General features: G+C 43.4%; 1 protein-coding gene across 1 annotated transcript in view; it reads right to left on the minus strand.

Annotated features, from left to right (window-relative positions):
- Positions 1–26,619, minus strand: part of dock11 (dedicator of cytokinesis 11) — a 305,664-nt gene that overhangs the window by 149,766 nt on the left and 129,279 nt on the right. The window contains exons 21-23 of the mRNA XM_060832572.1: positions 14,035–14,156; positions 4,298–4,384; positions 4,068–4,157 (exon numbers count right to left, since the gene is read on the minus strand). Of these exons, the coding sequence (XP_060688555.1) occupies positions 4,068–4,157; positions 4,298–4,384; positions 14,035–14,156 (299 nt within the window). The remainder of the gene's footprint in view (positions 1–4,067; positions 4,158–4,297; positions 4,385–14,034; positions 14,157–26,619) is intronic.

The raw sequence follows: 26,619 nt of genomic DNA on the forward strand, positions 1-26,619 counted from the left end.
AGTGAAATGGAGATAAGACAGCTGAGTTGAGTTGAGGTACATATCAGTCATTATCTAATTGGATGACACGGCAGGCATCAGGGGCTGAATGGCCTCCACACATTACTTTTATTATGGGGTAGAGAGACAGCTCCAGAGATTTCAATTGCATTACCATTGTTGAATCCCACACCATCAAGATCCTGGCAGCTATCGGTGCCCACAAACTGTACTGATCTGGCCATATAAATACTGTGGCTATAAGAGCATGTCAGAGGCTAGGAATCTTGCAGCAGCGGTTAGGCCACTGTTGGAATATTGTGTGCAATTCTGATCTCCTTCCTATCAGAAAGATGTTGTGAAACTTGAAAGGGTTCAGAAAAGATTTACAAGGAAACTGCCAGGGTTGGAGGATTTGAGCTATAGGGTGAGGTGGAATAGGCTGGGACTGTTTTCCCTGGAGTGTCGGAGGCTGAAAGGTGACCTTAGAGATTTATAAAATTATAAGGGGCATGGATAGGATAAATAGGTAAAGTCTTTTTGCTGAGATGGGGAGGTCCAAAACTAGAGGACAGAAGTTCAGGGTGAGAGGGGAAAGCTATAAAAAAAGCTCTAAGGGTCAACCTTTTCTGGCAAAGTGTGGTATGTGTATGGAATGCGTTGCCAGAGGAAGTACAACTGCAACATTTAAAAGGCATCTGGATGGGTATATGAATAGGAAGGGTTTGGAGGGACATGGGCTGGGTGCTGGCAAGTGGAACTAGATTGGGTTGGGATATCTGGTCGGCGTGGACAAGTTGGACTGAAGGGTCTGTTTCCGTGCTATACATCTCTATGACTCTCTGACTCTATGAGTAACACACCTCCTGATTCACAAAGCCTGTTCGCTATCTATGAGGCACAAGTCAGCAATGTGATGGAATACTCCCCACATGTCTGGATGAGTCCAGCTCCAATAATATCCAAGAAGCTTGACGTCATCCAGGACAAAGCAGGATGCTCGACTGACACCCCATCCACCACTAACATTCACTCCCTCCACCACTGACAGATGCATCGCTGCAACTCAAAGGTTCGTACAACAGCATCTTCCAAATGCACACCATTGACCATCTAAAGTAATAAGGGAAGGAGAAATATGGGAACATTACTACCTGCAGTGATCTCTACAATCCCATACCATTCTGATTTGGAACTATATTGCTGTCCCTTACTGGCACTGGATGAAAATCAGAGATCTTCTTTTCAAACAACACTGTGGGATCACCCAAATATCATGTGGATTGAAAAGGACTTAAAAGCAGCTCACCATCACCTTGTCACAGCCATTTAAGAATGGATAACAAATGCTGGCCTCACCAGCGGTGTGCACAATCTATATATATTTTTTTAAAGGATTAGGGATAGGATTTCAAAGAGTAGGATTGACAAAATAGAAAGTTTGATCACAATTACGTGTAAACGTGCTGGTAAGAATTGGGCAGAGCCGGAATTTGAATTGAATGGAATGGAGAATGGGGGTTGAAATTCTAATGGCATAATTGAAAGGAAAAAAATGTCCAAATTGTTTTGTTACTTTGGACCCTCTCCTGGGATACAGTGGTCATAGCAAAATCAAAGAGTGCATTGAGCACGCAGCAGACAGATGTGTTGACTATGCTGAGGTTCACCCTGGACCAGCCACTGACCAAACTGCAACTTCCACAGGATGAAATAGCAGAAAGGTCATGCTGACTGACACTAATCAGTCTGTCTGGACGGGTGAATTAAGCAGATGGCATTCCCACATATGGACTGGAGTACATCTGGGATGGCCATCACACAACTCTGTCTTTTCAGATTAAAAGAAAACAAAACTGCTATTAAATATCATGCTTACATTCAAACTAATTTTGTCAACTCATGTTGAATTTTATGTTCCATTTCCTTTAAAAAGCTCACGTGGTGAGGCTATTCACGAGTCTGACATGAATATGAAAAAAATGTTTATTTCTGTAGCTCGAGCTGCGCACCAGTGGTTTGGTGTCTGTGTGCATACATATATGTGGTGAGCATACTGGGATTTACATTGTTATTACGTGTTTGTGAATCTATACTTTCCTGAGTGTGTATGTTTAAGGTGCACGCATATCATGTCTAACAAAGAATCTGGAGTTTTGTACTGCATTTCACAATGCCACAAATCACTTTGCAACTGATGAAGAACATGGCCCAGTGCTTTGGCTAGTACATGTTGGAATGACGGGCTAAAGAGATTACCATCGAATCCCTACAGTGGAAGCAGGTCATTCGGCCCATTGAGTCCACATTGACGATTATCCCACCCAGACCCAGCACCTCCCTCTACACTATCCCTGGATTTCCCACAGATAATCCATTTAGCCTGCACATCCCTGGACATTATGGGCAATCCAGCATGGCCAATCCACCCAACCTGGACATTTTTGGAGGAAACCAGAGCACCCAGAAGAAACCCATGCAGACACATGGAGAACATGCACACAGATCAAGGGGATCTGAATAGAATGCAGGAATAGGGTGCTCTGATTAGCCATGATCACACTGAATGACAGAGAAGTCTCTAAGTGCCGAATGGCCTACTCCTAATCCAATTTTCTATATTTCTTAAATGGCAAAATGCGAACTTTTGATAATCTGATAGCAGAGAGCAGTGGGGTTTCTCATGTAGTGTTCTCCAGTATACTTCCCTGCAATTAGGGTTCTGCCCTGGACTCTGGGCTAACTCAGACAGGCTGATTGATAAATTCAAAGCTTTTGGCCCATAACACAGTCTGCATGAAATCCATGAATATTTGTTCACGGGGAGACCAGAATTGAGACATGGTCCTGGTAAAGGAGTAATTACTGTACTTGTGACTGAATGGTCTGGTCATGGCATGAAAGGAAAAAAAAACACACCTTGGCTAGCTTAAGAAACTGTCACATGGATATTGGGAAACAGAAATTCAAGTGCCCCACTCTTGAATAGAACTCGCACCTTGGAAAATGCTGTAGACAAAAATGGAGCAAGGGGTTTGCCCTGTGAGGGGAGATTCAGAAAATGGGACTGTTTTTGTTGGGAGTTTAACAGAATGAGAGGCAATCTCACCTGAAATATCCGGACTGAGAGGACTGATAGCAGAGTCTAAAATTCAGGACTCAGAAAGAGTTTGTCTCAGTCCTGAGGAGACGTGTAAGTGTGAAACGTTGGAACTCTCGTACCAGAGAGCAATAGGTGCTCAATAATCAAGTATATTCAAAATTGAGATCAAAGGATTTTTGGATATTAAAGGAACTGAGGGATATGTGGTAAGAACAGAAACGCACCGTTGAGGTTCATCAGACATGATCTTACTGAACAGGGTCAAGAAATATGGCACGTCATTTTCTTATGGAATAATTTGCATCAAATTTCCATAAACAATAACTAGATTAATTTAAGGGCAAGGTAAGAGTCTGTGCCTTGTGAGCATTCAAAGGCAAGCATCTATCATCATTAACCCAAGTGCTCAGGTAGTCAATCATATCAGTTCAATTCAATGGCAGTAATTTTTCCTTTACTATGTAATTCAGGCACATGCTGCTGAAATTGCACTGCACACACAATGTCAATACCGGTCCTCAGTTAAAACAATCACAGCATCAGCAGAAAATATTCTTCCCTTTCCCCTTCTGGCACTTGGCATAGAGTCAGCTGGTAAATTAGATCATTCCTGAGCCTTGACTCAATCCACTGCAGAGCGACAGGCTGCTCTTTACTTTCCTTTAAGACATGTGTCACGTTTTTCTCTGACAGAGAAGTATTTTCATATCCTGAAACTAGAACCTGACCCTTTCTTGAATGGAGCAAAAATATGTGGCATCTCTGCTAAACCTGGGTTAAAAATATTTCATCTTCAGACAGATTTGCATGAGGAAGAGACATCGTATTTCAGAACTAGTGTAGAAGGTGTCTCATCCATGAGCAACATGTTCCCTTGTTTTGAGTCACACTGTTACACATTAGCCCATCCTGAAACTGGTTTTATCTCGAACTGACTGCAATCAACTATTTACACCACAGAAAGTGAATATACAGGATGAGCTACCTTCAGATATTTCACAAGGTCACCAGCGATCTCCTGTGATGCTGACTGGCTTGTCTGACAATAGTGGAAGAAACTGTTCAAGTACTGGTCCTGTGTACAAAACAGAAATTACACACACTCACACATAGCAACCATAAGAACCAGACACATTGTTACTTTAATAGTACATGACTGTATACAATGCATAGATATGTCAATGTGTATTTAACTTTAGCATTGAAGCTACTTACCTCAGTGTAAATGGTGGACACCAAATGATTTTTAACTTTCAGTAAGGGTTTTCCTCCATCTACCCATTTAAAATCAGGAATTGTGTGCTGTAGAATTAAAGAGAAAAATAACAAGATCAGTATTTAAATTGCACCTCAGAACATTCCAAGTGCATGGAGTAAAATGAGTTAGTTTGTCATTGCAGGCTTTATTACTGTGGCCGTATTTTGCACAGATATTGTCAATGATGTTAGAACACAGAACATACAGGCCCTTTGGCCCACAATGTTGTGCCATGGATTAATCCTAATGTAAAATAAAATAACTTAACATATGCACCCCTCAATTCAATGCTTTCCATGTGCATGACCAGCAATCGCTTAAATGTCCCTAATAATTCTGCTTCCACCACCACCGCTGGCAACTCATTCCATCCATGCAAAACTCTGCGTAAAGAACCTTCCTCTGACGTCCCCTCTACACCTTTCTCCTAATATTTTAAAACTATAACCCCTTGTGCCGGTCAATCCTGCCCTGGGGAAAAGTCTTTGACTATTGACTGTATCCATGCCTCTCATTATCCTGTATGCCTCGATCAGGTCACCTCTCCTCCTCCTTTTCTCGAGAGAGAAAAGTCTGAGCTTAGTCAACCTCACTTCATAAGGCAAGCCCCTCCAGTCCAGACAGCATCCTGGTAAATCTTCTTCGCACACTCTCCGAAGCCTCCGTATCTCTCCTAAAAGAGGGCGACCAGACCTGAACACAATATTCCAAGTGTGGTCTCACCAGAGACTTGTAGAGCTGTAGCAAAAACTCGCTGCTCTTAAACTCCATCCCTCTGTCAATGAAAACCAAAACACCATATGCTTTCTTAACAACCCTATCCACTTGGGTGGAAACTTTGAGGGATCTATGTACTTGAACACCAAGATCCCCTGTTCCTCTACACTGCCAAGAATCCTGCCTTTAATCCTATATTCAGCATTCGAGTTCGACCTTCCAAAATGCAACACTTCCCATTTATCCAGGTTGAACTCCATATGCCATTTCTCAGCCCAGCTCTGCATCCTGTCTATGTCATGCTGCAGCCTGCAATAGACTTTGATACTATTGATGACACCTCCAACCTTTGTGTCATCTGCAAATTTACTAACCCACCCCTCAGCCTCTTCATCCAAGTCTTTCCAAGTCTTTATAAAAACTAGAGGCCCAAGAACAGAGCCCTGTGGAACCACCATCCCTCCCCCCACCTCCACCCCCAACTCAACACCGACCTCCAGGCAGAATACTTTCAATCTACAACCACTCTCTGCCTTTTGTCAGCCAACCAATTCTGAATCCAGACAGTCAAATCTCCCTGTATCCCATACTTCCTGACTTTATGAATGAGCCTACCATGGAGAACCTTATCAAATGCCTTGCTGAAGTCCATATACACCACATCCACCTTCGTCAACCTGTGTTGTCACCTCCTCAAAGACCTCAATAAGATTTGTGAGGAATTACCTGCTCCTCACAAAGCCATACTGATTGCCTTTAATCACGCTATGCTTTTCCAAATAGTCATAAATCCTATCCCTCCGAATTAGATTAGATTAGATTAGACTTACAGTGTGGAAACAGGCCCTTCGGCCCAACAAGTCCACACCGACCCGCCGAAGCGAAACCCACCCATACCCCTACATTACCCCTTACCTAACACTATGGGCAATTTAGCATGGCCAATTCACCTGACCCGCACATCTTTGGACTGTGGGAGGAAACCGGAGCACCCGGAGGAAACCCACGCAGACACGGGGAGAACGTGCAAACTCCACACAGTCAGTCGCCTGAGTCGGGAATTGAACCTGGGTCTTCAGGCGCTGTGAGGCAGCAGTGCTAACCACTGTGCCACCGTGCCGCCCACAAATTTGGAAATTCTTTCCAAAACTTTGTTGACCACTTACGTAAGACTGACTGGTCTGTAATCACCAGGGATTTCCCTATTATCCTACTCGGAAAGAACAATCTTGATGTGAAAACATTGTTCACGCTACCTGTTCTGATGTAATGATGACTGAAGGAAGAACTTTAGCCAGGATGCAGAATTCAAAATACACCAGGAGTCTCAAAATAATCCATGCATAAAACTAAAAAGATGGCAAAGAAAGTTGGGAGAAGTCACCCACAAATAAAGAGGACACAGAATCTGTGAGGAGCAGATCCCCCAGTCGCAAACTCCATCTCTTCCATGCTGACCGAGCTTCAAGAGACAGAGTTGATGATGGTGATTGGAGATGGTGAAGCAATTACACTGAACAGTCCCCATCATCAGTTAGGAAACTTATGATCGAAAATCCAACCCCTCCAGTAGGTTGTGCAAGGAAAAGAAAGAAAGGCCAAGGGAAGAAGTGGCCCAGTAATGAGGCTAGAAGCAACTGTCAGGGAGCCACAGATGCTGCCAGTATCAGGAGTGTCTTCACAGGTCAGGATCAGGGTAGGCAGACAACTGAGAGAAGGTCAGTTCCATTTTTATTTTCTCCCCAGTATGAAGCTACCTTCTTGACAGGAGTTGTTGAATCTGTGGTAACAAAGGAGCTAAAATGAACACGGGAAAGTATGCACATCGTTATATAGAGAGTGAGGTAGAGTCTGTAGGTGGTGGTAGGCCTCAGGCCTGTGATAATGGAGATTAACAGTCACCAGTTACCATGAGGTTTCTCTCATCTTCAGAACCCTCAATCCCGTATTCAATCAGAATTCCCAGCAGCACTCAAGTGAGTGGATTCTGACCATAGACACTAAAACATCATTGAGATTGCCACTGTGATTTACATCCTACACCCTTTATCTGTGATGACTACAACCTAAAACAGTTAATCAGTATTCTGGCCACATACGAGGTATTTCAAGAACAACCTTCACGTGAAAACATTGTTCACGCTATCTGTTCTGATGAAAGTGATTTTATGGAAGGTTATTGACTTTACAGAAGATAGATGTCCTGCCATTACAGTTAAATGTATAAGTGTATGCCCTGGTACCTTGTGTCTGAACCTCATTGACATCATCAAAGATATAAGTCGATGCAAGGTGATGCTGTCTATCCGAAAAAGGTCTCCAAGTGGCTGTATTTTAAATTTACTAGAAAATTAGACCAGATGTAACCAATTCATAAATTCCTGAGCACACGAGATTGGGCCATCATTTCTTTACCAAAACCACGAAGGAATTATCTTGTTAGTTCCAGACCCTGCTCTTGCCCATAATGTTGCTACTTTTACCCCTCAAAGTGCATCCCTTTTAAAAGTTCCTGGTGAGTCTGCTTCTGTGCGCATGAGCACTTGACATCTTGTTGATAACTTTGCTGCATGTAGGCTTTAATATTTCTGCTTTCTTATCTATCCAAAGACGGAAACTCGAAGAAACCAAATAAATAAAGCAATGTTACCACATCACCTAATGACCGAGTTAATGAGAATGAGCAAAGGAGCTCCTGAAAACCAACAAGGAACCCAGGAAATCAAAATTCTTCAGGAAAATCTCAACAAGTCCTTTTGAAACATAAAATAGTTGACCCCCAGCAGGACAGCAGGATAATTTATTTATTCTGTTAATAGGGCTGAGGCTTATTTTAATATTTCTCTATCGTGACAGATGGTGTCTGTGTTAAAGTCCCTTCTCAAGCATGATGTCACACTTCCTCAGTCATTCCACTATACTCTCAGTGGAGACTGCATTGTCAGGGCCCACAATCAGGCTTCAATATGTGCCTTTTTAATTTGCAGGTCATATTTTGCCAGAGACATTTCGACAAGGACAACAGCAAAAAAGACAAACAAATACCATCATTTTCTAACCTGCTGTAAATTTACTTCTTACTATTTACAGTAAATTCAGTATGTGGTTTAGTTCTGAATGTTTAAATCTCTCCAGAGCATTAGGACAGGACTGTCATTCATCAAGATAATCTTGAGTACATAAATTACCCAGTGAGAGACAGTTGGCACACACACTGTCTGAGGCCGATTTAGTGGTAAAGTTAAAATTACTACAAATGGCTTCAGTACCATTGGATCAAAAGAAAAGTAAACTGAGTCCTCGTGATCATTTCTTAGTAACTCCTGTAGCAAACACAGAAACAGTAAGCTTACGATGCCCATCAAAGTTAATATCTGAGTTCCTGACAATCAGGGTGGTTGGATAACTGGAATATTCAATGGCCCATCTATATAAACCCTGCCATCCATTAAAACCCCAACATAAGAATTTAGGTCCCAATAATGTTTACATACTGCACTGACCAAAAGCAAACTGTCCCACCCTGTACCATGTTTCAATTAAACTGATCTGAAAGCTGTATGCAGGTTTGTATCATTATGGTCAGCTTCATATACAACTACCCGAGTCATAAAAGCAGGCTTCTTGTCAGCTACTTCTTTCAGGGTGGCATGGTGGCACAGTGGTTAGCACTGTTGCCTCACAGCACCAGAGATCTGGGTTCAATTCCCACTTCTGCGTGGAGTTTGCACATTCTCCCTGTGACTGCATGGGTTGCCTCCGGGTGCTCCGGTTTCTTCCCACAGTTCAAAGATGTGCAGGTCAGGTGAATTGGCCATGCTAAATTGCCCGTAGTGTTAGGTGAAGGGGTAAATGTAGGGGAATAGGTCTGGGTGGGTTGCTGTTCGGAGGGTCGGTGTGGACTTGTTGGGCCGAAGGGCCTGTTTCCACACTGTAAGTAATCTAATCTAATCTAATATTTTGATAAGCTATGGCTCTCATAGGCTATTCCAGCCAAGATTACTACACATTAACCCCCACAATGAGTAAGCATCCCGCAGACACTCCTGGGTCATATCTACATACAAACACAGAACTGCTAGAGCAACGCTGAAGGACAACCACATCGCAGGATATAAACTCAAGCAGGGCCCTTCCTCAGGAGGGGGGGGAGATAAGGAAACACAACAGGCAACAGGGGCAGAGACGGAACACTATGATGTAGCAGAGCAGCACATCAGTTGAAACACAGTAATTACACTGCTCTTCTGATTACAGTTAGATACCTCATTCATGCTCTCACCAACACAATTAATAGCACCACAACTAGGATCAGAACTGAACTGACACATGCTTTAGTCTCTGCTCCTGGCTCGGCGTCCCTATCGCCTTGCAACAGCTACTAACTGGGATGATTCACAAGCCTTGGATGAAAGCCATGTTGAATGCAGGTTATGTGAATGCAAGACTGTGACCTAACACCAAATGTTTTCAGGCAAAATATAAACAAAGCTACAATACAACAACCTGAGGTATAAAAGTATGCTTCTGGACAGCTATTCCTTTCAATGATCTGCCCAAATCTCAGATCAGGAGTTAGTGCAATAACTGATATAGATCTTGTGTTTATAGTTTCGTTCATCTGATGTGCAGTTTGGGAAAGGACAGCTTCTGAGAATGACAAAGACTTGAACTACTTTTGAACACATTAAATTGCACAATTGATCAGATTCACAGTGATATTAAGGCAGGATGTCAGTCCTCTCAAAAAACAGTGAAGTTTATAGAAACTGGCCCAGTTATGACCCTGGCTGATTTCATCATACAATCTTTCTTTCCTTTCACATGACCCAGTAATGACTGTGACACTGTCAACAAAAGACACCCTAACTTTAATGACAAAAAGTAATTTGCAACATGAACACTCCATGGAAAAGGACCTGGAGTGGGATTAAAGACTAACATGACCTCATGTTTTAAGGCCACCGATAAAATACTTGAGCATTTCAGTTCGGAGGTAGTAATCATCGAGAACTTTGGGCCATTTACTGGAGTAAAAGCTTTTATAAACTCAATCATGACAGTTCAATTTAAAACACTACAGTCACTCAGGAAGAGCAAGATAGAATGGTGTTGGTTGATACATCGTCATAGTTTACATACAGCAAGGACAATGTGGTTAGGGGGCAGTTGACCTGCACTTGCCCGTACCAGTTGAAGGATGAAAATTGACTAGGACTGTTTCTTCATTTTTCACCAACTGTTTTTTACACTCACTTGAAGAAAGTTGCTGCTAGTTTCATCGCACATTCAAAAGAGACCATCTCCTAAAATATAGCACACTCTCTGCGTTACCTGAAACTTCACCTCAGATTAGATAATGTATACAAGTAGTACACAATGTGGCATTTATGCCCATTGATGAATGTTCCTCTCATCTTCTAGTACATTCTTTTTTCCTTATGGAGCATGACCCTGGAGTGACTTTTTAACCCAGTATGTATCCTCTAACCATTACAAATGAATTGCCCCACAATTGTGCCCATCTCTCTGTGCCAGCATTACTTTTTGAGCAGTCCTTTTCTTTTTTGATAGCTCTGTAAAATTCCTCTTTGCAGACAGAAGGAGCATATAGACACATTCTATTTATTTCAACTCAATGAAATAAATGACAGCCTTTCACCGGTTAATATATCAGGGCAATACCTTGACCAGAGTCAACCTGCCTGGTTTAAATTGAAATAAAGTTCAGTAGTTAAGTTCATCATTTAACTGGTGCATTCTGGGAGCAGATACGGTGGAGGCGGAGGAATTGAGAATGCAGGATAGCATTTTTGCAGGAGGTAGCATTAGAGGAGTTGTAATCCTGGTAGCTGTGAGAATTGGTGGGATGCCTTCTGGCAGAGTGTTTCCGATAACATCTCCGGGATACCCGCACCAATCAACCCAACTGCCCCATGGCCAAACATTTCAACTCCCCCTCCCACTCTGCCAAGGACATGCAGATCCTGGGCCTCCTCCACCGCCACCCTCTCACCACCCAACGCCTGGAGGAAGAACGCCTCATCTTCCGCCTTGGAAGACTTCAACCCCATGGCATCAATGTGGACTTCACCAGTTTCCTTATTTCCCCTCCCCCCACCTTACCCCTCTTCCAACCTTCCAGCTCAGCACCATCCTCATGTCCTACTTGCCAATCTTCCTTCCCACCTATCCGTTCCACCCTCCTCTCCGACCTATCACCTTCAACCCCCACCTCCCTCCACCTATTGCACTCTCAGCTACCTTCTCCCGAGCCCCACCCCCCTCCCACCCCCGAGGCTCCCAGCCTCATTTCTGATGAAGGGCTTTTGCCCGAAATGTTGAATTTTCTGCTCCTCGGATGCTGCCTGACCTGCTGTGCTTTTCCAGCACCACATTGATCTTAACTCTGATCTCCAGCATCTGCAGTACCCGCTTCTACCTGGGAGCTTAAAAGAGCTGTGCGAGGAAGGTTTTTCCCACAAAGAGGTGATGGTGAAACAGACACAATAGCAACATTCAAGAAGCTCCTGGATGAATACATAAATAGGAAGGGATACAGATCCTGTATGTGAGAACAGTTTTGGTATGGAAGGGCAAAATGTGTCAATGCAGGGTTGAAGGGCTAAAGGGTGTGTACCTGTGCTGTTTTTTTTTAAATCTACTTCTCCTGTTATTGCCCCCCATTGTCATGCCTGAAGTATTTGACCAGTTTTAAATTCCACTGCGAGACCAGTTATTTCCTTCTGCAATATGACTCAACCTTTGCGCATTTCAACCCTCCACTTCCCTTACATATTCCTTGGTTCCCCCCAGATATGATTATACCAAGATCTCCTATACTTCGCCAATCTGCTGCTTGCCAATCACTCACTCATCTTCAACAATTATGTGGGCTCTCTAACCCCAATGCCAACTTTCGAATCCACATGCATAAACCTCCTCAGCTTCATATCTCCTCTCAAGATGCTTGCTCTTTGATTTCTGCAGCATGGCCATCGATGTGCCATTATTAATGTTGTGCAGGAGAAGTGTGAAGAAGCTTCAAGTCTAATTTACTGAAATGCGTCCCTGAAAACTTTGTAGGTTACCCTTGAATGACCTGTTGATCCTTGCCTTGGAGGCTGTTTCATTTTGCACGTAAGCATAAAGAACATTTCAAACAGGCATGTGGGAACTTGTTGGTGTTTACTCTAGATATTTAAAAGGAGAACCAGAGGGAGTTGGAGCCCAACAAAGTCAACCCTGCTGTTGCATACTGCACTGCCCTAAGGCCATATAGCTGAACACTGTTACAATAGTACATTCAAGTTCACTCCAAACGGTAGGCCACAGTGCTACTCCATGTTGCCAATCATCACACCACTATTGCGTCAAAACGTGTGGCACTGGAAAAGCATGGCTGGTCAGGCATCATCTGAGGAGCAGGAGAGTTGACGTTTCGAGCATATGCTCTTCATCAGGAATGTGGGGAGATGCGCAAGGGGGCTGAGAGATAAACGGGAGGGGGGATTGGGGCTGGGGGGGGGGAAGGTAGCTGGGAATGCAATAGGTAGATGAATGCGTGGGTGATGGCAATAGGTTGGAGAGAAGGTTGGAGCGTATTGGTGGGAAGGAACATAGGTGGGAAGGTAGGACAGTTCAAGAGGGCAGTACTGAGTTGGAGGGTTGGATCTGGGATAACGTGGGAGGAGGGGAGAGGTGGAAACTGGTGAAATCGATATTGATGCCATGTGGTTGGAATGTCCCAAGGTGTTCTTCCTCCAATTATCAGGTGGCTAGAATTTCACCAGTGCCCCCATCTTACCTTCCCCCACCTCACCCAGATCTAATCCTCCAACTCGACATCGCCCTCTTGAAATGTCCTACCTGTCCATCTTCCTTCCTACCTATGAGCTCCAACCTATCACCATCCATCTCCCACCTTCATCCACCTATCGCATTCCTAGCTCCCTTTCCCCCAGCCCCAGCCCCCTCCCATTTATTTCTCAGCCCTTTAGGCGCCCCCACCCCCCCATTCCTGATGAAGAGCTTATGCCTGAAACATCGATTCTCCTGCTCCTTGGATGCTGCCTGACCGGCTGTGCTTTTCTAGCATTACACTTTTGACTCTGATCTCTAGCATCTATAGGCCTTACTTTCCCCTACACTAGTATTGTGTTCCAGGAAATCAAAAACATCACAAGGAGCATTGACTTTCATGACAATTTCAAAACCCCAGCAGGAAAGCCATCAAATTCACACTGGCCTTTCAGGGTGACAGCATTTTATTGCCATAAAACTGGCATCCACCCACAATCTAGATAGGCATAAACATATCAACAAGCAAAGAGCTGAAATCACTGTCACCTTAGGACAATGGGCATTATTCAACCTAATCCACACAGAGATGGACAACCCAGCCATTATAGAATTATAGAATTCCTACAGTGTGGAAACAGGCCCTTCGGTCCAACAAACCCACACTGAGTCTCCGAAGGGCTTCCTACCTAGAATCATTATACTACATTTACCCTGATTAATGTACCTAGCCTACATGCTCCTGGACACTATGGACAACTTAGCATGGCCAGTTCACTTAACCTGCACATCTTCGAACCTGCACAACTGCGAGGGAGCAGCGCTGACCACTGAGTCACCATGTTGCCCCATCTGCTCCAATACTTCAGGGTGAGAGATGGCCCAAAGTGTGAATGAGGACAAATGTCTCAGACCATGGCACAGATCATATCAATCAGTGATAGGATTCCCTACTGCCGACTGAGATTAAATAAAGGAAAAACCTTTTACCCCCATTCAACGACACAGGTCATTAAATAGAGGGAAACGTGAGAGCCCATTGTAAATTCTTTGCATCATACAACAGAAGTATTGTTAAGTAAACATCTCCACATTCCATATTAAACTAACAGATACACCAACAATTACTGCAATGACAGAGGGTACACTCACATATGCTCCTTACTGCACACCTCACCTTCTTGTTGTCCGGATCATGGTGGCCCAGGTATCCGGGAGGAAGGTTAGACGACACGGGCAAATGTTGCTCAGATGTCACCACTCTTCCATCTTTCAGTAATGGCTGCCAAGCATAACCAACTAAACAAGATACAAAACAAAACCTGATCACAAAAGGTGGCAGCATTTGGACTCCCCATCACAGTATGTGACAACATTAATAAGACTGCAAATTCCAAACCATCTTCTGACAGTTGGACTCTGATTTTAAAAGTTCCAAAACATACTGTCCAATACCAATGCAATATAAGAAAACAAGACGTTACCCTCACATTTGAGCTGTGTAAACATTGCCGATCGGTCCAGCAGAACTGAGCCAATCTGATTAAGACTTAATAAGGACTTCAGCTCTACTCTGGACATAAAAGTTCGATCTGACACTGTATATGGTGATGTACTCGGACAATTAAAATAAAGCAAATCATATCCCTTTTTAGCAATCCAGAGTGACACAGAGTGAAAAATAACAGAAAAAAAATCAATTTTATTCAGCATTTGTGGAGAGCAAAACAGTGAAATTTGCAAATCCAATGAAATTTCTTCAGAATTAGGTCATGTTAGAATCAAAAGCAAACTGTTTCTGTCTCCACAGATAATGAGTTTCTGTAGCACTTGGTTTTTGCTTCAGATCTCCAGCATCCATAGTACTTTGCTTCTAATCTTATTCAGAACTTATTGAATCTCTACACAATACTCAGTTTCCTCTGTCAGCATTATGGGCATGTTCCTTATCTGAGGGAATGAAAGTACACCTCAGAAAACCGTAACCATAACAGGGGGTGGCACAGTGGCTCAGTGGTTAGCACTCACAGCGCCAAGGACCCCGGTTCGATTCCAGCCTCGGGCGACTGCATGTGTGGAGTTTGCACATTCTCCCCGTGTCTGTATGGGTTTCCTCCGGGTGCTCCAGTTTCCTCCCACAAGATGTGCAGATTAGGTGAACTGGTCATGCTAAATTGCCCATAGTGTTTCAGGAATATGTAGGTTAGGTGCATGAGTCAGGGGTAAATGTAGAGTAATAGGGTAGGAGAATGGGACTGGGTGGGTTACTCATCGCAGGGTAGGGGTGGACTTGTTGGGCCAAAGGACCTGTTTCCACACTGTAGGGAATCTATGATTTCATTCATTAACTTCCTCCAAACACCAGAGGATTGACAGCACTGTATAGACCAACTGTTAATAAGTTTGATAGGCAATAATATAAATCACTACCTCCCAAGGTAAAACAAAGCCTACATTAATATTACAATAAAAATAATCCATGACTTTAAAAGCAGCAAAAGCACTGATTTAGGAGGAGAAATGTACTGAGTTCTACGGTCACTCGAAGGGACGCCTGATGTTCAGTTTACATATTTCAGTGCTGTGTTTTAAAACATTTCCGACATATTAAACAAAGAATTTGCATTTACAAATTAAAAATAAATTAATTGAACTGCAAGCACAAATTCAAATTGGAGATTATGCACGGCATGGTGGCTCCATGGTTATCACTGCTACCTTACAGTGCCAGGGACCTGGGTTCGATTCCACCCTTGGGCGACTGTCCAAACTCCACAAAGATATTCTTCCTGTGTCTGCATGGGATTCCTCTGGGTGGTCTGGTTTCCTCCCACAGTCAAAGATGTACAGTTTAGGTGGATTGGCCATGCTAAATTGCCCATAACGTCCAGGGACGTGCAAACTAGGTGGGTTAGCCATAGAAAATGCAATGTTACAGGGAAGATAGGGGTGGGTCTGGGTGGGATGCTCTTCAGAGGGTCAGTGAGAACTTAATGGGCTGAATGGCCTGTTTCCACAGTGTACGGATTCTATGACAAATTCATGATACAGTAGTCATTATTGAAACACAGCTGTAGGATTCTTTGGCATTGGAGACTAAATATACTAGGTTATTCTTTCATTCATTAGATGAGGGCATTGCTGGCTAGGCCAGCATTTATTGCCCAGAGGACAGTTAAGAGTCACACATATTGCTATGGGTCTGGAGTCACTTTTCGGCCAGACCAGGTAAGGATAGTAGTTTCCTTCCCTTCACGATATTAGAAAACGGATGGGTGTTTCCAACAATTGACATGGTCATCAGTAGATTCTTATTTCTAGAATTCACATTCCATCAACTGCCACGGCAGGATTTGAAACCGGGACCCCAGAACATTTTGTAGGTATCGAGATTGCCAGTCCAGTGACAATAGCACTAGGCCATCATCTCCCCTTATAAGATTATAGAACAGACTGGGAAAATGGCAGAGGTGGCCAAGTAGCCTTACTGATTAGAAACAAAAGTACTTCAATGGGGAGGGAGGATATGATGAGGGTAAAGCATCAATTAAGGCTTTAGACCCAAGGAGCCAGCTAAATAAGATAAGAGCCCATGGTGTTAGGGAAAGGTACTGACATGAATAGAGGATTGGCTGACAGGCATAAGGCAGAGAGAAGGGGTCTTTTTCAGGATGGCAATTGGTGATTTGTGGACCTCTGCAGGGGTAATATTTGGGACCACAACTATTCATGCTACATATTAACAATCTCGATGAAGGAACTGAGGCATTGTCCGTTAAGTTTGCAGATGACACAAAGACGGGGAGGATCAGGGAGTGTTGAGGAAGCAAGGACACTGCAGAAGGAGATAGAACAGGACAGCGGGGAAAAAATGACAGATGGAATACCGTGTGGGAAAGTGTGAGGTTATGCAGTTTGGTAGGAAGAACAGAAGCATAGGATATATTCCACTCGGTAAAAGCACAAAGTGACTTAGGAGCCCAAGTTTGGGATTCTCTTAACATTAACATACGGGTTCAGTTGGCAGTTAGGAAGGTAAATGCAATGTTCACATTCATTTCAAGAGGGTTAGAATGCAAGAGCAGAAATGTACTGCTGAGGCTGTATAGGGCTCTGGTCAGACCACATTTGGAATATTGAGAGTAGTTTGGGTCCTAAATCTAAGAAAGGATGTGCTGGCATTGGAGGGGAGTGCAGAGGTGGTTTACAAGAATGATCCTGGGGATGAAGTGCTAGACATACGAGGAGTGGTTGAGGACTGTGTGTATGTACTCAATGGATTTTAGAAGGATGAGGGGGATCTGATTGAAACTTACAGAATACTCAGAGGCCTGGATAGAGTGGACATGGAGAAAATGTTTCCTCTGGGAGAAACTAGGACTCGAGGGCACAGGCTCAGAGTGAAGGGACAACCTTTACTGAAATGAGGAATAATTTCTTTAGCCAGAGGGTAGTTGATTTGTGGAACTCATTACCACAAAAGGGTATGCAGGTCAAGTCATTGAGTATATTTAAGGCAGAGATAGATAGGTTCCAGATTAGTAAGGGGATCAAGGGTTCCAGGGAGAATGGGATTGAGAAACAAATCAGCTGCAAATGTGTTGCTGGTCAAAGCACAGCAGGTTAGGCAGCATCTCAGGAATAGAGAATTCGACGTTTCGAGCATAAGCCCTTCATCAGGAATAAACAAATCAGCCAAGATGAAAAGGTGGAGCAGATGGGTGGAACAATAAAGCATCTAAAACTGTAACAGGTGTTGAGTACAGATTTCCTGGTAGCAGCTCGAAAATGCTAGCTTGCATAAATGCAGAAATTTGGCGAGTGTATAGCAAAGCCAGAGTCAGATTAAAGGGGGATTTTAGCTCAAATATCAGAGAGACAGACAAACACCTGTCTGAGAGGTAGTGAATTTCTGGAGCGTGTCTGCGATAGTTTCCCCACAATATATTCTGGATACAATAAGGGGACAAGTAATGAGAAATGGGCAAGATTTAATTAATTTATTGTAATTATTATTCATAATAATCTCAAATTACAATTACTGCTTATTATTAATTTTGAGTTAATTCATTTATTAATAAGTTAATAACTTCCTCCTGTCTCCCCTGGACCATGACACCACCATGGAACACCAGGCCAGTATGTCCACAATGCTCACCAATCTCATTTCATCTGGAGATCTTCTCCCACCAACCCCCGCCCTTCCTCTCCCTCCTCACCAGACAGCCCCCCCTCATAGACCCCCACTTCTACATCCTTCCCAAAACAAAGACCCCCTTTGTTTTTGCTTGCTCCTGCCCTACAGAACTCATCTCTTCCAACCTCGACTCATTTTTTTCTCTCCTGGTGTGGTTACATCTGCAATTCCTCTTTTACTTTACAGCAATTTCAGAATGACCAGTTTGTGGGTTTCAGCCACTTCCTCTTCACCACGGACGTGCAATCCCTTTACACACCCAACCCCCATCAGGATGGTCTCTGGTTTCTTCTTGCTCGAAGAAACGCCTGAACCATCTCCATCCACGACCTCCCTCCTCCATCTGGCTGAACTCGTTCTCATTCTGAACAACTTTTCCTTTAACTGCTCTCACTTACTTCAGGTCAAAGTTGTGATCATGGGTCTCAGTTATACCTTTCTCTTTGTGGGATATGTGGAACATTTCCTTGTTCCAGTTCTACTATGGCTCCCACCAACAAAGTTTCTCTAGCATATTGGTGCCACTTCCCTCTTGCATTCAGAATTGAAAATGTTTATTAATTTCTCTTCCAATTTCCACCTCACTCGCCCCTTCACCCCTTCCATCTCTGATTCCTCCCTTCCCTTCCTTGACATCTCTGTTTCCATTTCCAGGGATAGGTTGGACACCAATTTCCACTACAATCCCATTCTCACAGCTCATCAGTCTCTGTTGCTTCTGTTCCAATGATGCCAGCTTTGACAAGGGGCCTCTGAAATATTCATCTTCTTCCTCAACTGAGGATTCCCCACCATCGTAGTTGACAGGACCCTCAGCCAGGTCCAACCCATCTTGCGCACTTCTGCCCTCACCCGCATCTTCCTTCTAACATCAGCAATACGGTGCCCCTTGTCCTCATCTATTAATCCACCAATAGCCACATCCAGAGGATCATTAGTTGCTATTTCTGTCATTTCTAGTGGGATGCCACCACCAGCTACACATTCCCCTCCCCTGTCAGCCTTCTAAAGGGACTGTTTTCTCCGGGACACATTGGTCCACTCTTCCTTCCCTCCCAAAACCCCACACCCATCTGGGCGGCACAGTGGTTAGCACTGTTGCCTCACAGCGCCAGAGACCCGGGTTCAATACCCGCCTCAGGCGAGTGCCTGTGTGGAGTTTGCACATTCTCCCCGTGTCTGCGTGGGTTTCCTCCATGCTAAATTGCCTGTAGTGAATTGGCCATGCTAAATTGGCTGTAGTGTTAGGTGAAGGGGTAAATGCAGGGGAATGGGTCTGGGTGGGTTACGCTTCGGCGGGTCGGTGTGGACTTATTGGGCCGAAGGGCCTGTTTCCACACTAAGTATTTAATCTAATCTCTGCCCCAACCCCATCACACCCACACCCACCTTCCCCTGCAACTTCAGAAGGTGTAACATCTGCCTGTTTATTTCCTCTGTCCTCATTTTTCCAGGATGAAACAGAGACTATCCACAGTAAACTTGGAAAATCTGTTTACAGACCAGTGGAGGATGTTTAAAGAAATATTTTACACAATACAATACACGCAAAAGGGAAAATCTCCAAATCACAGAAAGAAAGGTAATGGACAAGTAAAGAGATAGACAAATGAAAAGAAAGAGCTTAAAAAATGTGGAAAAAAAACATAGATCCTGCTGGATGGGACAGATTAAAAAACACAGCAAAGGGTCACAGACAGCTTAGAGGATCCACTAAAAGGGATCATGAAAGGTAACTTGCCGCAGATATGAAAATCAATATGACAGCTATATAACGGGAAATTGAGTAGTCAGGATCAATGTTGGCATGCTAAAGATTTAAAGTGAGGGTACTGTCACTGACTATGGGGAAATAGCAGACTTGTTGAATCATTACTTTGCCTCAGTATTTTCAATACAAAAGGATGATAGCTTGCCAGAGGTCCTGAGGAAATTAATAGTGAACTGGGGACAGGGACTGGCCAAATTAACATGTTAAACATCGGCAATGAGGAAATTAATGGAATTAAAGAACGACATATCCCCAGAATCAGACAGTTTCTACCTGAGGGTGGTAAACAAAGTATGGGGACACACTGCAGATCCCTATCTATAATCATTCACAGCTCCCCAGTTCCAGAAGTATTCCCTCTGGATTGGAAAATTGCACATGACACTTCACTTTTTTGAAAGGATGAGAGAAGAAAACCAGAAAATTACAGAACAGTTAGTCTAACATCTGTGGGGTGGAATTGTTGCAGTCTATAATCAAGCATGAGGTCAATTAACTTTGAACAGTTATTCAGGGAGAGCCAGCATGGAGTCACGACAGGAAGGTCAAGCCTGATAAACCTCATGAAATTTGTTTGATGAGGTGACTAAGGTAGTGGAGAAGGGAATGTCTATGGATATTGTTTATATGGACTTCCAGAAGGCATTTGTTTAGGTCCCACATAAGAGACTGTTCACCAAGGTAGAAATCCAAGGAACTGAGGGCAAGTTACTGACATGACTGGGAAATTGGTCGAGTGGTAGGTGACAGGAAGCAGGGATAATGAGTATGTGTTCAAATTGGAAGGATGTGACCAGTGGTGTCCCACAATAATAATACACATTATTTATTAATGTCTTAAGTAATGGCTTAGAAAGTGGGATATCCAAATTTGCTGAGTCCTATGGTATTGTAGACTATGTAAACGATAGCATAAAATTACAGAAGGAAACTTGATAGAATAGTTGAATGGGCAAAACTGCGGCAAGTGGAGTTCAATATAAGCAAGTGTGAGGTTATCCATTTTGGAATGGAAAATCAGGATACTTTATACATAGTATGAAATTAAACACTGTAGATTTTGAATGAAACTTGGGGATTCAGGTGCACAGACCTTTAAAACACCACAAAAAAGTGCAGAAATTAATGAAGATAGCTAATGGAATGCTGGGCTGTATATTTAGAGATCTGCAGTATTGGAATGCATAAATTATGCTGCAGTCATACAAAACCCTGGTTAGAGCCCACTTGGAGTACTGTGAGCAGGTCTGGGCATCACACTTTAGGAAGGATACATTGGCTTTGGATAGAATATAACATAGGTTTACAAGAATGATACCTGGACTTTAGGGGTTATGAGGAGAGATTATACAAATTAACCTGTTTTCTCTAGAATTTAGAATGTTAAGGGGTGAACTGATCAAAATCTTCAAGATGTTGACAGGAAAAGACAGGGTAAATCAAGATAAACTAGGGCCAGACCATTCAGGAGAGATGTTAGGAAGCACTTCTACACTTAAAGAGTGGTAGATATTTGGAAGTCTCTTCCACAACTGGTAGAGGATGGAGAATCATTTGTAAAAATTTATATCTAAAATAGATCATTTATTTTTAAAATCAAAGTTATTAAGGGATATGGACCAAAAACAGGTAAATGCTTTTAGGCCACAGATCAGTAATGACTTTATTGAATGTTGGAATGCTTGAGCAGCTAATGGCCTACTCCTGTAGTGCCAGATCCAATCCTAGGATCATCCCAAATCACATTACAACCAATAGAGTCATGGTGAAGTGTACTCACTGCTGTAATGAAGGAAGTAAGGCAACTAATTTACACAGAGCAAACTCCCAGAAACAGCAGTGGGAGTAATGACCAGGTAATTGCTTCAAAAAAAAATTGGTTGATGCAGAAATAATAGTTAAGAGCCAAGAAAACACTTAACAATGATAGCATCTTTTAGTTCAATCTTAGACAGCAGACTGACCCATAATCCAATGCTCCATCTGAAAGTGGTCATGTCCAACAAAGCCATACTCCCCCAGTAGTGCATGGTAGAGTCAGTTTAAAATTGTAGGTTCAAGTCTGTCATGGGACTTGAATCCACCACTCTCTGATTTAGGGGTGAGAGGGTGATAAGAAACTGCAGCTGCTGCTAAAGAGTGCCCCTAAAAGTTTAAATAAGTTTGAAAACTCTACCCTTAGACAGGCTTCACTCAACAGAGTTTTCAAGTCAGTCAAGCACTTGTTTGACTTGTCTCAATCTGAATTCAAACAATACACAGAGCTGTAATTCATAAACAAGAAAGGTCTATTACACCTAAATGGACAGTGACTGTCACCTACCATCACTCCAGTCCCCAAGAAAGCCTTCACATATCTCATGACCAGAGACACACAATGTTGGGACATTGCTCTTTATCATGAGTTTATCCTGATCACTGACAAACATTCTCATGTCCCCATTGACAATCTAGTGATGATTTATTCCACAGTTGTTACACTCTTAACTCAGTACAGAAAGGCTGGTGATAGTTCTACAACCATAACAGTGCTCTTTAAGTTTCAGTAAATCTCTTCATCTATCAATACTTTCACTGCTGTTAAATGTAAAATACCCAGTTTTACACCTGGTTTCACTTGTTCTGGGGAAAAGGGTATTACTGTTCACCTACCATGACCCTTAAGGCACTGAGTCAACTGCATGTTATGTGGGACTGTTGTCACTTGCCATTTGGAATCAGGTTTGGTGGCAAATGGACTTTCCTAAAGGACACAAGCGAACAAATAGACTTTTTATTTTACAACAACTGACTGGCACCAGCCCACAAATTATAGAATGTTGACACCATTGAAAGAAGCCATTCAGTGCCTGTTCTGTGATGCCAAAAGCAGATTGCATGTGGGTTGAGTATTAGATACCATATGGTGTGTGCTCAGGGGCAGAAGGTCAGATAGTACATGCTCCAGCATTAGTCAGCACGGATGAATTGATAAGACCCCTGCCAGCTCTTTGCAAGTGCAAATCATAGAATCCCTACAGTGTGGAAACAAGCCATTTGGCTCATCAAGTCCACAGTAACCCTGTGAGAAAACCTAAACTAGACTCACCTCCTACCCTATGCCTGCATTTCCCATGACAAACTCACCTAGCCTACACATCCCTGAATACGATGGACAGTTCAGCATGGCCAATCCACCTAACCTGCACAAAGAACAGTACAGCATAGTATAGGCCCTTCATCCATCGATGTTGTGCTGACTTTTTATTCTACTCTAAGATCAGACTAACCTACATAGTTTTCATTTTACTATCATCCAAGATAGTCTCTAATGTATCTGTACTCACCACTCTCTGTGTAAAGAATCTACCTCTGACATCTCCCCTATATCTTCTTCCAGTCACCTTAAAAGTATACCCCCTCATGATAGCCATATCTACCCTGGGAAAACGTCTCTGGCTATCCATTCCATATATGTCTCTCATCATCTTGTACCTCTATCAAGTCACCTCTCATCTTTCTTCATTCTGCATTCCCTCTAAAGCTTCCACATCCTTCCTATAATGAGGCAATCAGAACTGTACACAATATTAGCAAGTTTTGAGAAGATTGGTAGCTCAGGTTGAGATTCTGGATGTAGGTTTGTTCGCTGAGCCAGAAGGTTCATTTTCAGAAGTTTTGTCACCATACCAGGTAACATCAGCAGTGAGCCTCCAAATGAAGCACTGGTGGCATGGCCTGCTTTCCATTTATGTGTCTAGGTTTCCTTGGACTGGTGATGTTATTTCCAGTGGTGATGTCATTTCTTGTGGTGAGGAAGGACACCACTTTGACTGGGACAACACATCCATCCTAGGACAAGCCAAACAGAGACATGCACGAGAATTCCTAGAAGCATGGCATTCCAACCGTAGCTTTATCAACAAACACATTGATTTGGATCCCATTCACCTCCCCTGTGAGAAAGAAGAGGAAATGATGTCACCACATGAAATGACATCACTGACCTAAGGAAACCCAAACACAAATAGAAAGCGGGCCATACCAGGAGTGCTTCATCCGGAGACTCACTGATGATGTTACCTAGAATGGTGACAAAATGTCTTAAATCGAACCTTCCAACTCAGCAAGTGAACCTAATCCTGAACACAATATTCTAAGTATAGTCTGACCAGGTATCTTTAGAGCTGCAGCATTAACTTGTGGCTCTTAAAATCAATATCCTTGCTAATGAAAGCCAACACATCATATGCATTCTTAACAACCCTATCAACTTGGTTGGCAACTTTGAGGGATCTATAGACATGGACCTAAAGATCCCTCTGGTCCTCCACACTGCCAAGAATCCTCCCTTTAATGCTGTATTCTACATTCAAATTTGACCTTCTAAAATGAGACACTTCACACTTTTCCAGATTGAACTCCATCTGCTACTTAGCAGTCCAGCTCTGCCTCCTGTCACTGTCCTGTTGCAACCTACAACAGTCCTCCACACTATCCACAACTCTACCAACCTTTGCGTCATCAGCAAATTTACCAACTCACCCTTCCATTTCCTCATTCAAGTCATTCATAAAATTCACAAAAAGCAGAGGTAGTAGAACCGATCCATGCAGAACACCATTGGTCACTGATTTCCAGGCTGAATACCTTCCATCTCTGTCTTCCATGGGTGGGCCAATTCTGAATTCAGACAGCCAAATTTCCTTGTATCCCATGCTTCCATACTTTCTGAATGAGCCAACCATGGGGAAACTTACCAAATGCCTTAAAGCATTTACACCACATCCACTGCTCTATCTTCATCAATGTGTTCTATCTCAAAGAATTCGATAAGGCTTGTGAGGCAATGACCTGCCCCTCACAGAGCCATGCTGACTATCTCTAACCAAACTATGGTTTTCCAAGTCATCATAGATCCTGTCTGTCAGAATCCTCTCTAATAATTTGCCCACCACCAATATAAGACTGACTGGTTTATAATTTCCAGGGTTATCTTCATTCCCATTCTTGAACAAGGGAATAACATTTGCCACCCTCCAGTCATCTGGTACTACTCCAGAGAAGGGTGAGGATACCCTGTCTGATCCTTGCCTCCTCGACCTTAAGTAAGCTTTTTTCTTCCTCTTGACAAGATGTTCTACATCCCTTGTCACCCAGGGTTCCTTAACCCTACCATCCCTTCCTTGCCTCAGTGGGACAAGCCTGTCCAGTACCATCAGCAAGTGCTTCTTTAACAAACCCCACATTTCTGTCTTGCATTTTCCTGAAACCATCTGTTCCAATTTAGGGGTCCCAGTTCCTGCCTCATAGCATTATAATTCCCCCTCCCTGATTTAAATAATTTTCATACCGTCTGCTCCAATTCTTCTCCATGACTATAGTACAGGTCAGGGAGTTGCGATCACTATCATTGAAATACTCTCCCAACCAAGAGATCTGACACCTGGCCTGGTTTGTTGCCAAGCACCAAATCCAATATGGCCTCCCCTCTAGTCAGCCTATCTACACATTGAGTCAGGAATCCTTCCTAGACACACCTGACAAAAACTGCTCCATCCAAACTATTTGCATTATAGAGGATCCAATCAATATTAGGGAAGTTGAAGTCACCCATGACAGCAATCCTGTTACTTCTGCACCTTTTCAAAAATCTGACTCCCAATCTGCTCCTTTGTGTCTCTGTTGCTTTTAGGTGACCTGCAGAAAACTCCCAACAGAGTGGCTGCTGCCTTCCTCTTTCTCCCTTCCACCTATACTGACTCTATCGATAAGCCCTCCTCGACAACCTCCCTTTCTGCAGCTGTGATACTCTCCCTGATTAGCAACGCCACTCCCTCACCGCTTTTACATCCAACCCCCTCCCCATTCCTTTTGAAACATCTAAACCTTGGAACATCCAACAAGCGTTCCTGCTTCTGTGATATCCAAGTCTCCGTAATGGCCATAACATCATAGTAGGAGAAAGTGAGCACTGCAGATGCTGGAGATCAGAGCTGAAAATGTGTTGCTGGAAAAGCGCAGCAGGTCAGGCAACATCCAAGGAGCAGGAGAATCGATGTTTCGGGCATGAGTCCTTCTTCAGGAATGAGGAAAGTGTGCCAAGCAGGCTAAGATAAAAGGTAGGGAGGAGGGACTTGGGGGAGGGGCGTTGGAAATGCGATAGGTGGAAGGAGGTGAGGGTGACAACATCATAGTCCCAAGTACTGATCCATGCTCTGAGTTCATCACTCTTATTCCTGATACATCTTCCATTAAAATAGACACACTTCAACCAATCACACTGATTGCCCCTTTGCCCTATCACGTGCCTATCCTTCCTCACAGACTCTGCACGCTGTATCTGGCTGTTCACTAACTACTCCATCCTCAGACACGTAGCTCCCTTTCTCATCCACCTGCCAAACTAGTTGAAACCCTCCCAAAGCGCTCTAGCAAACCTCCTACCCACGATATTGGTGCCCCTCCAGTTCAGTGGCAACCTGTTCTTCCTGTACCGGGGCCACCTTTTGATATCCCAATGATCCACATATCTGAAGCCCTCCCTCCTACACCAGGCCTGCAGCCATGTTGTTCATCTGCACTCGCTCTCTGGTCCGAGCCTCACTAGCCCGTGGCACCGTAGCAATCCTGAGATCACTACTCTTCTCGTCCTGCCTTTCAGCTTCCAACCTAACTCCCTATATTAACTCTTCATGTCCTCATCCCTTTCCCTAGCTACGTCATTGGTACCGATGTGTACTATGACTTCTGGCTGCTCTTCCTCCCCTTAAGAATTCTGTAGACTCAATCCGAGACATCCCTGACCCTGGCAA

The sequence above is a fragment of the Hemiscyllium ocellatum genome, chromosome 11 (genome assembly GCF_020745735.1).
Source record: "Hemiscyllium ocellatum isolate sHemOce1 chromosome 11, sHemOce1.pat.X.cur, whole genome shotgun sequence".
Taxonomy (NCBI): domain Eukaryota; kingdom Metazoa; phylum Chordata; class Chondrichthyes; order Orectolobiformes; family Hemiscylliidae; genus Hemiscyllium; species Hemiscyllium ocellatum.